Consider the following 13,614-nt stretch of genomic DNA (forward strand, 5'->3'; position numbering starts at 1 on the left):
ACTACTACTACTGCTATTACTATTACTACAACTAGTACTACTACAAGAGGCCTACTTCATTGTTCCCCTACTGACCCACTGTAGTTCTGGAGTGTATGTTGAATATGGATAATATAAGCGTTGCTCTGTGTGTTTATGTGGGAGCAGACAGAGTTTAGACAGAGTGCAGATGTGATGCTGCGATGTCAGGCTGAGTTCCAGCGCACAGAGCAGACAGAGCAGTTATCAGCGTCTGTCGCTCTGTGACTGTGGCTGACACAGAGAGAGTGTGTGGTCCGCTGTTTATACTGCTTCACTAAACATACTCCATATTTGCTCCTTTCATGGAAACTGTTGTCGCACCTGCTTCACTGCTCTCTGTTACAAACAAGAAACGTATTAACACGCACTGAGGTCTCATAAAAACAAGTTGTTAGAGCGATGCCAATGTGATCCGAGTACGTCTTTGACGCTTTACAAGTCATTATTTAACACAGCACGTGGTTTGTCTAAAACCTTGTCAGTTTATCATAGAGCTTAACCCTCTCATGACCATCATGAGGATTTATTTTGATTTTATGGCTGTAGAATCATCATAAAAATGTTCAATGAGTTCTTCTGCTTTCTTTTTTTCTGAGATAACTTTCACTTTCCATATCTGGCAGTTATTCAACCGTTTAAGAATTAGAGTACTGAGAAGCTGACGTCACAAACGGTGTATCTTGCCATTGATTGGACGCTCATATATCTCAGCTAACATAGGGTTAAAGGCGGAGTCACACTGTCCAGATTTCTGCTGGTTGGTCTTTCCAGCTCAATACTCCCTTCTGGAAAGGGTAACCAGAACAAGTACGGCGGGCACAACTCGACTGTCTTTCTGAAGGTTTATTCCACATACACGGTTAAGCAGCAGTCAGTTAGCAGTTAGACAGTTTGTTAGCTACTAACCACAGTCAGTTAGAGAGTCAGTCAGGTTATAAAACCGACAAGTCGTACAGGTTCTGATGATAGATGGATTTACAAAGGCACATACGAAAGCAATACATAACAAAACATGGCTTTGACGATGCACCTTAAAGGCACTTTAAAGGCAACGGTGCTTTGATACCAGTTACAACAATGAACAGATAAATAGAATGAAAGACAAATAGCTTTGCCTGCTAGAAAGTTCTACACCTCCCACTTGGCCTACTGATTCCTAAATCCAAGTAGGCCACAACAACCACAAATTTTGCCTTTCGAAATGGCTACATTGCTGGGTACGAACGCGTTACACACAATTTTACCTTTCAAATGGGTACATAAAGCTACATCGCGGGGTTTGAACGTATTACACACAATTTTTTAACTTTCAAATGGGTACATAAAGCTACATCCTGGGGTATGAACGTATTAGACACGATGTGAATGACAGATACAAATGACAAATAAAGGTTTCACATTGTCCTTGATGCCGCAGTGACGCCCTTTACCGAAACACACCACTACCTCTCGTGAAGGATGGTGGAGGGGGGGTCTTGATCCTTTTTCTTTCCGAAACACACCACCACCTCTCGTGGAGGATGGTGGAGGGGGGGTCTTGATCCCTTTTTCCGAAACACACCATCATGTGGTGGGGAATCTATTTCTGTTCCTCCACTGGCAACAGAACCACCAGCCTTCTGACATCAAGGATGGTGGAGGGACGGTTCTCCTTTTCTTTGCCTTTCCCACTTTGTCCACTGGAAACCGGACAACTTTGGCACGTCCTCACATTCACATCTCGTACTACGCCTTTCACATCAGGATGGGCCTCCACAACTCGACCGAGCCTAAACTGGCCTCTCAGTGCATTCTGGTCAGCCAACCACACTAAGTCTCCCACCGTGACGTTCCTTGCGGGTGCGTGCCACTTCTGTCGAACGAAGAGGCCCGGGCCCGCCAGCTGGCTCCACCGCTTCCAGAACTTGTCAACCTCGATCTGGACCGCTCTCAGGCGCACAACGGGGTAAGTCAGGTATTCAAACCTTCGAGAGTCCCCGCTAGGCCCAGCACGGCCAAGCAGAAGTGAGTTGGGAGTGATGACTCCTACAGTCTCGTCTTGTACCTGGATTCTTGCGCCAATTGGTCTTTCGTTTGACAGATTAGCTGCCAGGTAGGGGAGAGTCTGGAACTGCAGTGCTGTCAGGTGACTTTCCACCCCGATGTTGCTCGACGCTCTCCTGAGTGTATGGACTGCTGGGTGAAACACCCACGACCAGTTGGTCCAAGTGGCGGTTGCTTTCTCCTGGACTTGATCCCTGTCGATGTTGCTAAGGAATTCGTAGAGTTCCTTTAAAACTGGCTTGGCGCCCACGAAGTTGGTCCCTTGATCCGACCAAAGTTTTCTTGGGTGGCCCCTGAGAGCCGTGAAGTGCTGGTACGCCTTTAGGAATCCATCCGTCGACAGATCTTCCACAACGTCAGCATGCTTTGCTCTCGAAGCCATGCACCTGAGTACCACACCCCGGACTTTCATCTTTATTCCCCGCCTCACAGTGTCTCTGATGACGTAGCGGGATGACGTAGGGGGATCTTGGAATGCAGTTTCAAGTTCGGTCACTGTCAGTACTACCTCCCACTTTGCTGGAATAGGGGCTCTCCCTATACGAGCAACCCACTTCTTTACAGCCTTTTGGGCATAACTGACCCCTCCACAGAGCTTAGCTAGAGGGTTGTACCTTTTCAGACCCATGAGTGCGGCTCCCCACAGTGTCTCATCTTTCTTGGTCTCAACAGGGATCGATTTTGGCTCCGACTGGAGCCCTGCTAGAGACTTGCCAAATCCATCTGTGAAATTCCGGCCTTCACCACCGGAATTTAACAACTTCTGCGCTTGGGTTCTGGTGAGGGCTGCTGCAAAGTCTTTCTTCTGGAGTTTACTCACTGTCTCTGTAGCATCAGCTGCCACTTTTGTGGCAGATTTCATAGGCCAATCTTCAACTGGACTAGACAGGAACTCGGGACCCTTCTGCCACGCGGAGTTTTCGTCTAGTCGCTCGGGTGAACACCCTCTCGTGATAAGATCACCGACTTTGACTTCACCTGGGATCCACCACCAATCAGTTACGGGCCCAGCCTTCTGGATCTCTCCGACTCTATCTGCAAAGAATGTTTGAAATCTGTAACTGTCTCGCTGGATGGCTCCCAGCACTGTCTGAATGTCTATGAAGTGATACCACTTTCCCACAGTCAATCTCCCATGCTTCAGTATGTATTCCTTCAGGCGTGCGGCGAAGACAGCCCCACAGATTTCGACTTCGACTGCATCGCCTTTTTGGTTTAAGGGGGTTAACTTGGCCTTTGAGTCCACCAACCGGGTAACTACACCATCTGACGTTTCCCATCGCAGGTACAGTATGGCGCCGTAAGATTCACAGCTTCCGTCAGAGAATGTGATTCCCCAGGGCTTGCCCCTCCAGCCGGAGGGTGTGAGGTTTCTGTGGAACTTGATGCTCCCCAAGCGAGTGTACTCCTTGAACAGCTCGATCGGTTTCCCTCGGAGTTCGTCAGAGAGGGACTCATCCCAAGTGTCCTTAGTGAACTTGCCAGCCTCCTGGGAGGCCTTCCTCACAGGAATCACACCTTTTTGCTCCACAGGTGTTGTTAGATCGTTTGGGTCGTACAATCCAGTGATCTGGCTCAGTAGGACGCGACGAGTTAATGGGTTTGGTGCTTTTACATCCACTTCTCCTTCAGTAAGTAGAGTCATTTGGTCAGGCTTTGCCTCGTCCTTCCTCCCACTTTGACCAGACCGGACCCAGGGTTTGAGGTAGAAGCCCCTTGCTTTCAGGATCTTCTCCACTCCCTCTAGGATCCTCCTCCAGTCGACCGGCTTCTCATGGTAGCTGGGTCTCTCAGAAATGTAAATGGGGATTGGCTCACTGAACTTCAAAAGCTCTACTCTTGTGGGTAATGACTTTTGGCCTTTCAGGAAAGGCGCCAGGAACAATAAGAGCTTCTCGAAATGGTTTCCCTGGAAGGCATAGTTCTTGGGGCTGCTCCCATGCGCAAGCCACTGTGTTAGCATTTTCTCAGAAAGTCTGCTCTCTAAAGGCAGTATCACCAGGTTCTTCTGCTCTTGTTCAGTGAGCTCTGGCTCCAATGAGCTGTGGCTTCTCTTCAGTTCCTTTGTCTGAGCCTCCAAACCTGTCTGGTTTGGAGTTAGCAGTGGTGTGGTTAGCAGGAGTTGGCTGGTGTTGGTAGCCAAGTCCTCCTGTGCTAAGCTCAGTCTTTCTTCTGGTGCCTTGAGGTCTTGATGCAGAGTAGACTCTTCTGACTCTTTCTGGTAGAAGTCAGACTGAAGCTCAGTGAGATTCTCCTGATTTTGCACCAAGGTCTCCTGCAGCTCTGCAGTTCTGGTCTCTTCTGGTGCCTTGAGGTCTTGATGCAGGGTAGACTCTTCTTCTTCTGACTCTTTCTGGTAGAAGTCAGACTGAAGCTCAGTGAGATTCTCCTGACTTTGCACCAAGGTCCCCTGCAGCTCTGCAGTTTGGGTCTCTTCTGGTGCCTTGAGGCCTTGATGCAGAGTGGACTCTTCTTCTTCTGACTCTTTCTGGTAGAAGTCAGACTGAAGCTCAGTGAGATTCTCCTGATTTCTTTCAGAGCTCAGCTCCCTGCTGAGCTCAGACATCTCGGCCCTCAGTTCACTCTGCTCCTCTACCTTCTTGACATTGACTTCCGTTACTTTCTGTAACTCTGTCACTTGACCCTTCAGTTTCTTCTGCTCCTCTTCAAAGGACTCTGTGGGACCCACTTGCGCCTGGATACTCTCCCAGTCAGCCGTCCTGCTCCCAGAAATCTTAGGCAAGCTAATCGGAGTGATCTTTGCTTTGGGTCGGGCCCACTGAGAGCTGTCTTCTCCCCCTGTGACTGTACCAAAGTTGCTGGTGGGCACAGTTCCCCTTTGTCCCATGCTGGTGTTGGTGGGAGCAGTGTGAAACTTCGGTGGTGTACTGGTGAGGGTTGGAGGCTGAGTAAAGCTGACAGTGGGTCCATAGTTAGGTTGTTGAGGCTGTTGAGGAGGTTGATGAGGGGGACTGGTGCCAGCTACGGTGCCCTGCCTAATAGCCGAGTGGGTGCGAACAGGTGGGGTGGTACTAGCACGAGCTACAGGTCGGGTATGCCCATCTCCCCGTTTGTTATCCCGGCAGCATGACCACTCATCCATCAGTTCCTCCTTTTTAATTTCCAATGTTAAAAGGAGTCTCCACTTTTCTTTCCCGTATGGCTGATAGTCTCTCCAAACATGCACAGTGTCTCTGAGTTCGTGGAGTTCTTGATCCAGTCCCTTCCTTCTGGCCTCTTGCTGACACCGCTGTAGTGCGCTTTTCCTGCCGAGTACCTCGGCCTGGTCGAAAGCTAAATTGAACCGTGCCACAAGGGTGCTTATTTCTGGCTCAGCATCCTTAAACCACAACATTTCCATTGTCTCATGGTACCTTTGCCCAATGGCGTCCCTCTTTGTCAGAGTGTGTCTTAACTCACAGTTGTCGTCCGTTGAGTCTATCTGTTCCAGTTCTTCGATATATTCACTGCAGGCGCCGACGAAAGTATCATAGTCGTTTTCCAACCCTGCCAACTCTTGCGACAATTTTCCTGTGCCTAGACGACCAGCTTTGAAATTAAGGCAGTTTATACGCGTCGTTAGGCTCCGCTGTGCATTTGATCGCTTCCGTTGTAGGTCTTCCAGGTCTGGCTTGTCGTCTGCCATTTTTGTTCTTTGAACTCCGGAATTGTTCAAATGATTTGACTCTCTGGTTCGTTGCCAGTGACTTGTTCAAAGGATTCAGTTCTTTGCAAACGACACGTCTTTTTGGCACACGAATGTCAACGCCCCCAACTGTCGACGTCTCAATGTCACAGTCTGTGAGGCTCTTCGCCCAGAAGAGCTCTTTGTTCCTTGTGCAATCCTCACAACCTTATTCACGGCTGCGTTAGCTCTTTGTTCCGGCTTCTCCTCTGTGAGGCTCTTCGCCCAGAAGAGCCCTGGATTCCAAGTGCACAACCTTATTCACAGCTGCGTTGGCTCTTCTGTTCCAGCTTCTCCTCTGTGAGGCTCTTCGCCCAGAAGAGCTCTGAATTCCAAGTGCACAACCTTATTCACGGCTGCGTTGGCTCTTTGTTCCGGCTTCTCCTCTGTGAGGCTCTTCGCCCAGAAGAGCTCTGAATTCCAAGTGCACAACCTTATTCACGGCTGCGTTGGCTCTTCTGTTCCAGCTTCTCCTCCGTGAGGCTCTTCGCCCAGAAGAGCTCTGAATTCCAAGTGCGCAACCTTATTCACGGCTGCGTTGGCTCTTCTGTTCCAGTTTCTCCTCTTTAGTAATTCACGACTGATTCGCTTCACCAGCGTCCTGGTGCTCCACGATTGTCGTCCTCCGCTCGGCTGTCCGTACTGCACTGATACGTTGCCAACAACGGTTTTATAACTGTCCAGATTTCTGCTGGTTGGTCTTTCCAGCTCAATACTCCCTTCTGGAAAGGGTAACCAGAACAAGTACGGCGGGCACAACTCGACTGTCTTTCTGAAGGTTTATTCCACATACACGGTTAAGCAGCAGTCAGTTAGCAGTTAGACAGTTTGTTAGCTACTAACCACAGTCAGTTAGAGAGTCAGTCAGGTTATAAAACCGACAAGTCGGACAGGTTCTGATGATAGATGGATTTACAAAGGCACATACGAAAGCAATACATAACAAAACATGGCTTTGACGATGCACCTTAAAGGCACTTTAAAGGCAACGGTGCTTTGATACCAGTTACAACAATGAACAGATAAATAGAATGAAAGACAAATAGCTTTGCCTGCTAGAAAGTTCTACACACACCCTGGACAGATCGGCAGTCCATAGTTTATGAATTTTCTAGATATCACAAACGGTCTAGGAGTTACAGTCATGAGAAGAATACGTGCCAAATCTTGTCTGTGTCTGTGAGGACAGGGTGGTAACAGAAGAGTTAATAGAACAATTCCTGTTGTTTGAAGTCTGGCTGTTTGAGCTACTGACTGTGAGCGCCCCCTGTGCTAACAACCAGCATGAGACAGGCTGGCTTAGTCTTAAATAAACCCTGAAAAAAAACACATTTCAGCCCCATGACATTAGACACACCTAATAAACTCTATGCCTGTTTAAGTCGACCATATCTCAAGAATGTGTTCACTGCTTTATATCATTGTTAGACAGACTTTTCCAACAGAAAACTGAAGTTTGTTTAACTTTGTAAACTTTTCACACTCTCACACCAAACCCCATAGAGAAAATCAGTGATTTTAGTTCACAGGGACACAGGAGCTGCTGGTCCTCTGCTGCCTTGTTTGGTCAAGTTGTGTCACTGAAGTAAATCTGAAGGAAGGATTTCAAATGCTGAATTCACTAAAATAAGACATTTGAACTTAGTGATGGAGGCAGCAGTGGATCAACAACTCCTGTGTGTGTGATGTTAAAATCACTGATTTTCTCTATGGGGTTTGGTGTGGAAGAGTGAGCCATTTTCATAGTGACAAACTTATTGAATTTTATCTTTTATGAAAACAGTATTACTGCATGTTGTAGTATGGTATGGTATGCATGTATAACATTACGTTTGTTTTTCAATTTGCATATGTTAAATACTTTTTTTTTTTACTTCTTCCCTTTCTTTTTTTAAAGTTTCCTTACATATTTGGAAACCATCTTGTTGACTGAAACATGTGTGAGCAGAGGAGAAAGCTCCAGGCTATGTTGAGTATCTGATGGGAGTGACCAGCTTCCTGAAACCTCGGCAGTCCTGATCCTAATCAGATCATCTGATTGGTTCCCACCTCTGCCAGCTCTCGCTGCTAATGACCGTACATTTAGAAATGTAAACTGTGACCAAAAAAGGCCTCAGACCCCGTCTCGTCTCTCTCAGTCTCTCACACATACACACACACACACACACACAGTAGATGTATGATAAACACACCTTCGCTTCTAACCTTCTCCCTGTTTATCACAGTAACTGTGCTTATTTATGGAAAACATCTGTGAAACACAGGTTTATACTATAACCTGAGCCTTTTTTGTTGATCAAAACAGCTAAAAAAAAAAGCTATTCAGTAAATCTTATCAATGCTTATCCTGTCAAATAAAGTTGAGAAGTGTCACAAATAGTTTTTTTTTTTATTAAGTAAAAGATAAACCTGGGACCCTTTCACCAGCTCTGACTGAGCTAACTTAGCCTGTGACCTGAGATCATTTGCATTTACATCAGAAGTTGAAACTAAATTATTAGTTTATTAATCGATTGCTAAATTAACAGTCAACTATTTTGATCATCAATTAATTGATTTGTGTTTTCAGATTTTTCAGCTTCTATTTTCAGGTTTATTTGCTTAATGTATTATAGAAATCATAAAAACTGAATAATTTGTGGACAAAACAAGACATTTGAAAACGGACCAAACTAGATAAAAATAATGGACAAATGGAAAAGAATATTTGGTAATCGGTGATCACCAGCTCCGACCTGGCTACCATAGCTAAATTAGCTTAGAAAGCTAATGTGTTGCTAACAATTGTCCTGATCACCAGCTCTGACTTGGCTGCCATAGCTAAATTAACTTATAAAGCTAATGTGTTGCTAAAATTAATTTAGCTTCATTTAAATAAAGTAACTTAGCTACCTTAGCTTATTTAGCTTGAAAGAGTAGTGAAGTGTTGCTCATAAATAAAACCTGGTACTTTAGCTACGTTTAGCTAGGATTGCTTTTGAACATTTTGAGAAAGACTGATGCACATTTTTTACACATTGAGTTTTCTCTCAATTTATGGACAAATCATTGAATGTAGAAAACTTTTTATTACTATATTTCAATGTTGAATTAAAAGTTACTTGCAGACGTGGAGGAGACACTAGAGTAGCGTTACTGTGATATGCCAAATATGACATTGATGTGCAGGGAGTGGGAAATCATGACAGCAATTTACAGTAAAGGTTGAGTTCAACAACAAACATGCACAAACATTTCCAAGTGATAAGTAAATAATTTCTTTCATTGGAGTTCCCATAGCAACAATCGGTTTAATCAACACAAATGTGAAACATTTGCAAACCTTTCCTCCTGCTCGACATCGACCAGAAGGATTTACTGCTCTGCTGTGGATGTGAACACAATGTGCTGCACCTGAACGCCTCACTGAGACTCCACTGAATTTAGTGCGGTGGTGATATGAGCTGAAGTAAGGCTCCCAATGAAGATGAAATCAGTGCCAAGCAGCACAGCCATCATTCAGGCTCATAGGAGTATTATGCAATCATCCATGGTGAGTTTATGGTCTTAGTACAGAGGGCTGGATAGGAAACAGATGAGCTGCAGATTAAGGGGTGGTGGTGGGGTTTTACAGTGACAGTCTCAAAGACTGCAATAGATCTCATACACTCACATTAAGCAGAGCTGCACGGTCTGTGGAAGTCCAACCATGACATAAATTCTGAGCAAGTTAAAAATATATATAAAACCTTGTTTGGTTGTAGAGAGCAAACTTTAGTTTGTGTCATTAGCATGACGCCATCACATTGTGGGAGATTTTATGATTTGCTGATTTAGTTGCTTGATGTCAGAGTTGCATTTGTATAGAAAGTGACGTAGCAGTACTTTTACGTTCAAACGCAACCAGCATGAGTCGCCTGAGAGTGGCGCTAGTGCTAACCAACAGCCAACAACAAACATCTTGAATAAAGTGACACACAAATCGCTAACTTTCGGCCCCGCCCTCTCTTTCTTAGCTAGGTCTCGCTGACTCAGGGTCCGCTATGTATTTCTGATAAAAACAGTTTGATTTTCCCTCCATTTTAAATATTTAAATTTGAGCACCCAAAGCAGAAAATGCTAATCATCACCAGGCACGACAACTTTGTAAGTTATATAATTTTACGCAACATTTGCACGGCGTTTGGTGTGAAGACACTAAAGCTTAACTTAAATAAACTTAAAATTTATGAAATTATTAGCGACGCAGCTACTGAGCTAACACTCCGAGTGGTCAACCCACAGAAGTGAAGCAGATAATTCAGGCCTTTTTTTAATACAATAATTTATAGTCCAAACAAAGTGGCTAAATGATAAAAGACAAAACATTTGATTATGAATCAGCTCCTGTGCTTTCTTCAACATGCAGAAGTTTTGTCCTGAAGGGACTTCCATACAATCTGACTGCAACAAAAAACTTTTCTCTGCCAAATTTATCATGTAAATCACGGAGGAAAACACAAGAGTCGACCCCGCACAGTTCAAAGGAATTTAAAGAAGAAGAAAAAAAAGAACATGTGGTGAAAAGTGGAAACAGCCTGTGTTTTACATTCAGACTCCACACAACATTATGTGAAAAAAAGAAAAAATCTCTTGCAGTAAATTGAAGACAGAGACTCACGCACACTCATTCTTTTTTTTTTACATTATAACTTATCCTGCAGCAGGATTTGCTGCTTTAATCTGACATTTCAATAGACATCTTTAAATTTATGTTCAAAACATAATTGAAACCGTGAGGCCATTTTTTTCTTTTCTTTCTGTCATTTCACAATGGAAATAACAAATAAAACAGCTACAGAAACTGCAGTATGGGCCTTTAGCTGTAGTAAACGTTTCACACGCTTTCTCTAGTGTGCTTCGGTTTGTCCAAATTCACATTTTAAAAGCTGACATCACAGAAACACTTAAACTGATTCATACATTATTTAAAGAGTTAAAGATCAATTAAGAAACAGATTAATCATAAAATACCAAAAACAAAATTCATTATTTATACAGGTGATTCCCAAATACTGGGTCGGGACCCACAGATGTGACACGGGAGGCTATTTTTGGGTCCCCAAACAAATTTGCTGAATTTGCCCAACGTTTATTAAGATATATGTTTTAAATAACATGCATAACATGAAGTTTGAATCATTGTCCAAATATCTTGTGGAAATAATTTGTCTGTTTATCAGGTGTCAGATTTGGCTGGAAATGTGTTGCATTATGAATTTAAGTCGCAAAAAGTCGGGGACAGAACAGCTGAAGTGTGTTATTTAAGGATAAAAACAAGCAAAATGCATTGTGCATCAAGTATTTCCTTAAGATGAATGAATGAGTCCACACTGAACTATAAAACATTTTGTCTCATGTAAAGTTGAGTGAGCACAGATTAGAGCTGATTAAATCGAAAACATTTTTTTAGATCAGTCCCAAAGTAGCTCTGAACTGAACAACAAACACAAATCTGCACAAACACACTTCATGCATTTACTATATTAAAGAAAAACTCACAGGTCGTCTGCTGCTGCTGCTGCTGCTGCTGCTGAGTGTCCAAAGTCTCTGCAGACACAGAGCACATGTAGGGAGGTGCAGGGCTTGTTGCAGCAGGAAACACCCCCCAGATAACAAACCACCAGCCGTCCAGCAGGCAGGATCTGAATCAGAGACAGCAGAGGACAATTCTGAGAAACCCCAGCTAAATCTGAATCTCAAGCGTTTCATCAGTCACACAAATTTGTGAATATTTGTGTGACAATTTCTGGTCCATTGAGCTGTCGCTCCAAAACTCAGTAGCCAATCAGCAGGCAGCTTCCTCAGGCCCGTCCACAAACAAAAGACCACGGCGTAAAGAACAAATGTACTTTCAAACAATAAAATACAATATTTTTGAATTATTAAATCGATATTTTATTTGCTTCTTAAAAAGTGTTGTTTGAAAATATTGACACAATTCTAATTCCATACCATTTTGGCCCCTGGCTTTCGTGCTCGCGTCCTGTTTCTTTTTGATGCCTTGTTTTGTTTTCAATGTCTTGTTTTTGTCCACAAACCAAAAATGATTGAGTTTTAATGATTTCTTTGTCATATGGAGCAAAGTAAACCAGACAATATTCACATTTAAGAAGCTGAAAAATCACACTCAAACAGACTAATGGATTATCAAAATAGCTGCCAATTACTCATTGATTAGTTGCTCTCAGAGGGTTCAGATATAAAACAACTCAGATTAAAACATAACCATATTTGTGATGTGTTCATCACTCATGCTGTAATCACTGTGAAATTCTATTAAATCTGGCGAGTTTTGTATGATCCTGTTAAAACTGCCTCTAGAGAAGATAAAGCAGATGCTTGAGCTGTGTGTGTGTGTGTGTGTGTGTGTGCTTACATTTGTTACCTCTTTTCTGTCATAAACACTGACCTCGTCAGGACCAGTCGTCCTCATGGAGACCAGAACTTGGTCTTGATGAGGCAGGAAATTTAGGACTAATATTTGAATTGTGGTTATGGTTGAGGTGAGTGATAAGGCTTTGTTTTGTCTGTTTAAATGTAAACGTAAGTCCTGAGAAGACTAGCTGCACAAACCTGTCTGCGTGTGTTCATGTTGTTGGAACCTAAATCTGTTTAAACGGTCACATTATGGACACTTGTCTTCTGTATGGGGGACAAAAATTAACTCCCCCATAACAAATTCTTACATTTTATGGTGAAAACATGTTGTATGGTTAGGATGAGGTTAGGGTTAGGATCAGGGTTAGACCAGCAGTCATTATGGTTAGGGTTAAAATAAGTCTCCAGGAAGTGAATGTAAGTCAAAGTAATGTCCTCTGAAGTCATGGAAACAGACTGTGTGTGTGTGTGTGTGTGTGTGTGTGTGTGTGTGTGTGTGTGTGTGTGTGTGTGTGTGTGTGGTCTATATATTTGTTTTGGCCGGGTATCTGGAGGAGGAAAGATGATGTGATAGATTTCTGTAGATGTGAATGTACTGTATTGTTCTGTGATTTGGCCATAGGAGAGGGAACATGTGTGTACTGTGTGTGTGTGCGAAATAAAATATAATCAACTGTGCTATTACATAATTACAAATCAAAATACTGACTGACTATACATGTGGTCGAATTCTGCTTCAAACAAAAATAATTAAATTCAAAAAATTAAAAAATATATCAATATATTTGTTGTGTCTGTATACCTTTTTAATATTCTGTACAGTATTTTATTGTCTGTTATTATTGTCTACACTTTGTTTCAGCTGTAGTTGTTTTTAAACTGCTTTATAGATTTAGATTTGAAATCGGATATTTATTGCCAAGCAATATGAGAATGTAGAATAACATTTTACTTAAAATCCTCGAACCTGTCGCCAATCGTTGCGTCAGGAAGTCGTCGCACATGTGCATGTACATGGTTTCCGGTACAAACCAGTAAAATCAGTTCAGACCCAAGTTCACATTCTAAGGGATACTTAAGAGAACACAGACTCTTCTGTGTGAACACTTTATGGACATTGGACATCTCCCAGCTGGTCCTGACTGAGCCTCGGCTCTAAAAGTCAACATGTAGGGAGTGAAGCTTGTGAGAGTCTTGATCTGGTAATAAAGACATCAGTGCTAACAGCGACATCATATCAGGACTCACAGTCACCTCAGACTCAGTTAGAGAACATTTACAGTGAACGCCAGGTTCTCCCTGAACGCCAAGAGGCCCAGAGCCAACAGCTGTGTGTGTGTGTGTGTGTACAGTATATGCAGCAGGACACACTCAGAGGTTTAACATGTTGCATCATAAGTGGATCATACCCTGCAAGGCTGTCAGCTCCATCGTCTGCTTCTCATCACAGTTTTTCAGTTTTAGTT

The 13,614-nt window shown here is 43.4% G+C and overlaps 2 protein-coding genes across 2 annotated transcripts in view; both read right to left on the minus strand.

Annotated features, from left to right (window-relative positions):
- Positions 1-13,614, minus strand: part of col6a4a (collagen, type VI, alpha 4a) — a 56,967-nt gene that overhangs the window by 39,695 nt on the left and 3,658 nt on the right. Inside the window, exon 3 of the mRNA XM_058648344.1 lies at positions 11,270-11,412. The gene's annotated coding sequence lies outside the window, so the exon portion shown is untranslated. The remainder of the gene's footprint in view (positions 1-11,269; positions 11,413-13,614) is intronic.
- LOC131471324 (uncharacterized) lies at positions 1,601-6,812 on the minus strand. Its single transcript, XM_058647822.1, has 2 exons — positions 6,095-6,812; positions 1,601-6,005 (listed from the first exon to the last, which is right to left on the minus strand). The coding sequence occupies exon 2, from the start codon at positions 5,708-5,710 to the stop codon at positions 1,601-1,603; it is 4,110 nt and encodes a 1,369-aa protein (XP_058503805.1). The 5' UTR covers positions 5,711-6,005; positions 6,095-6,812.

Source organism: Solea solea, chromosome 13 (assembly GCF_958295425.1).
Source record: "Solea solea chromosome 13, fSolSol10.1, whole genome shotgun sequence".
Taxonomy (NCBI): Eukaryota; Metazoa; Chordata; class Actinopteri; order Pleuronectiformes; family Soleidae; genus Solea; species Solea solea.

Coding starts and splice junctions, on each gene's coding strand:
- LOC131471324 (XM_058647822.1), bottom strand. CDS start 5,710: ATGGCAGACGACAAGCCAGACCTGGAAGACCTACAACGGAAGCGATCA.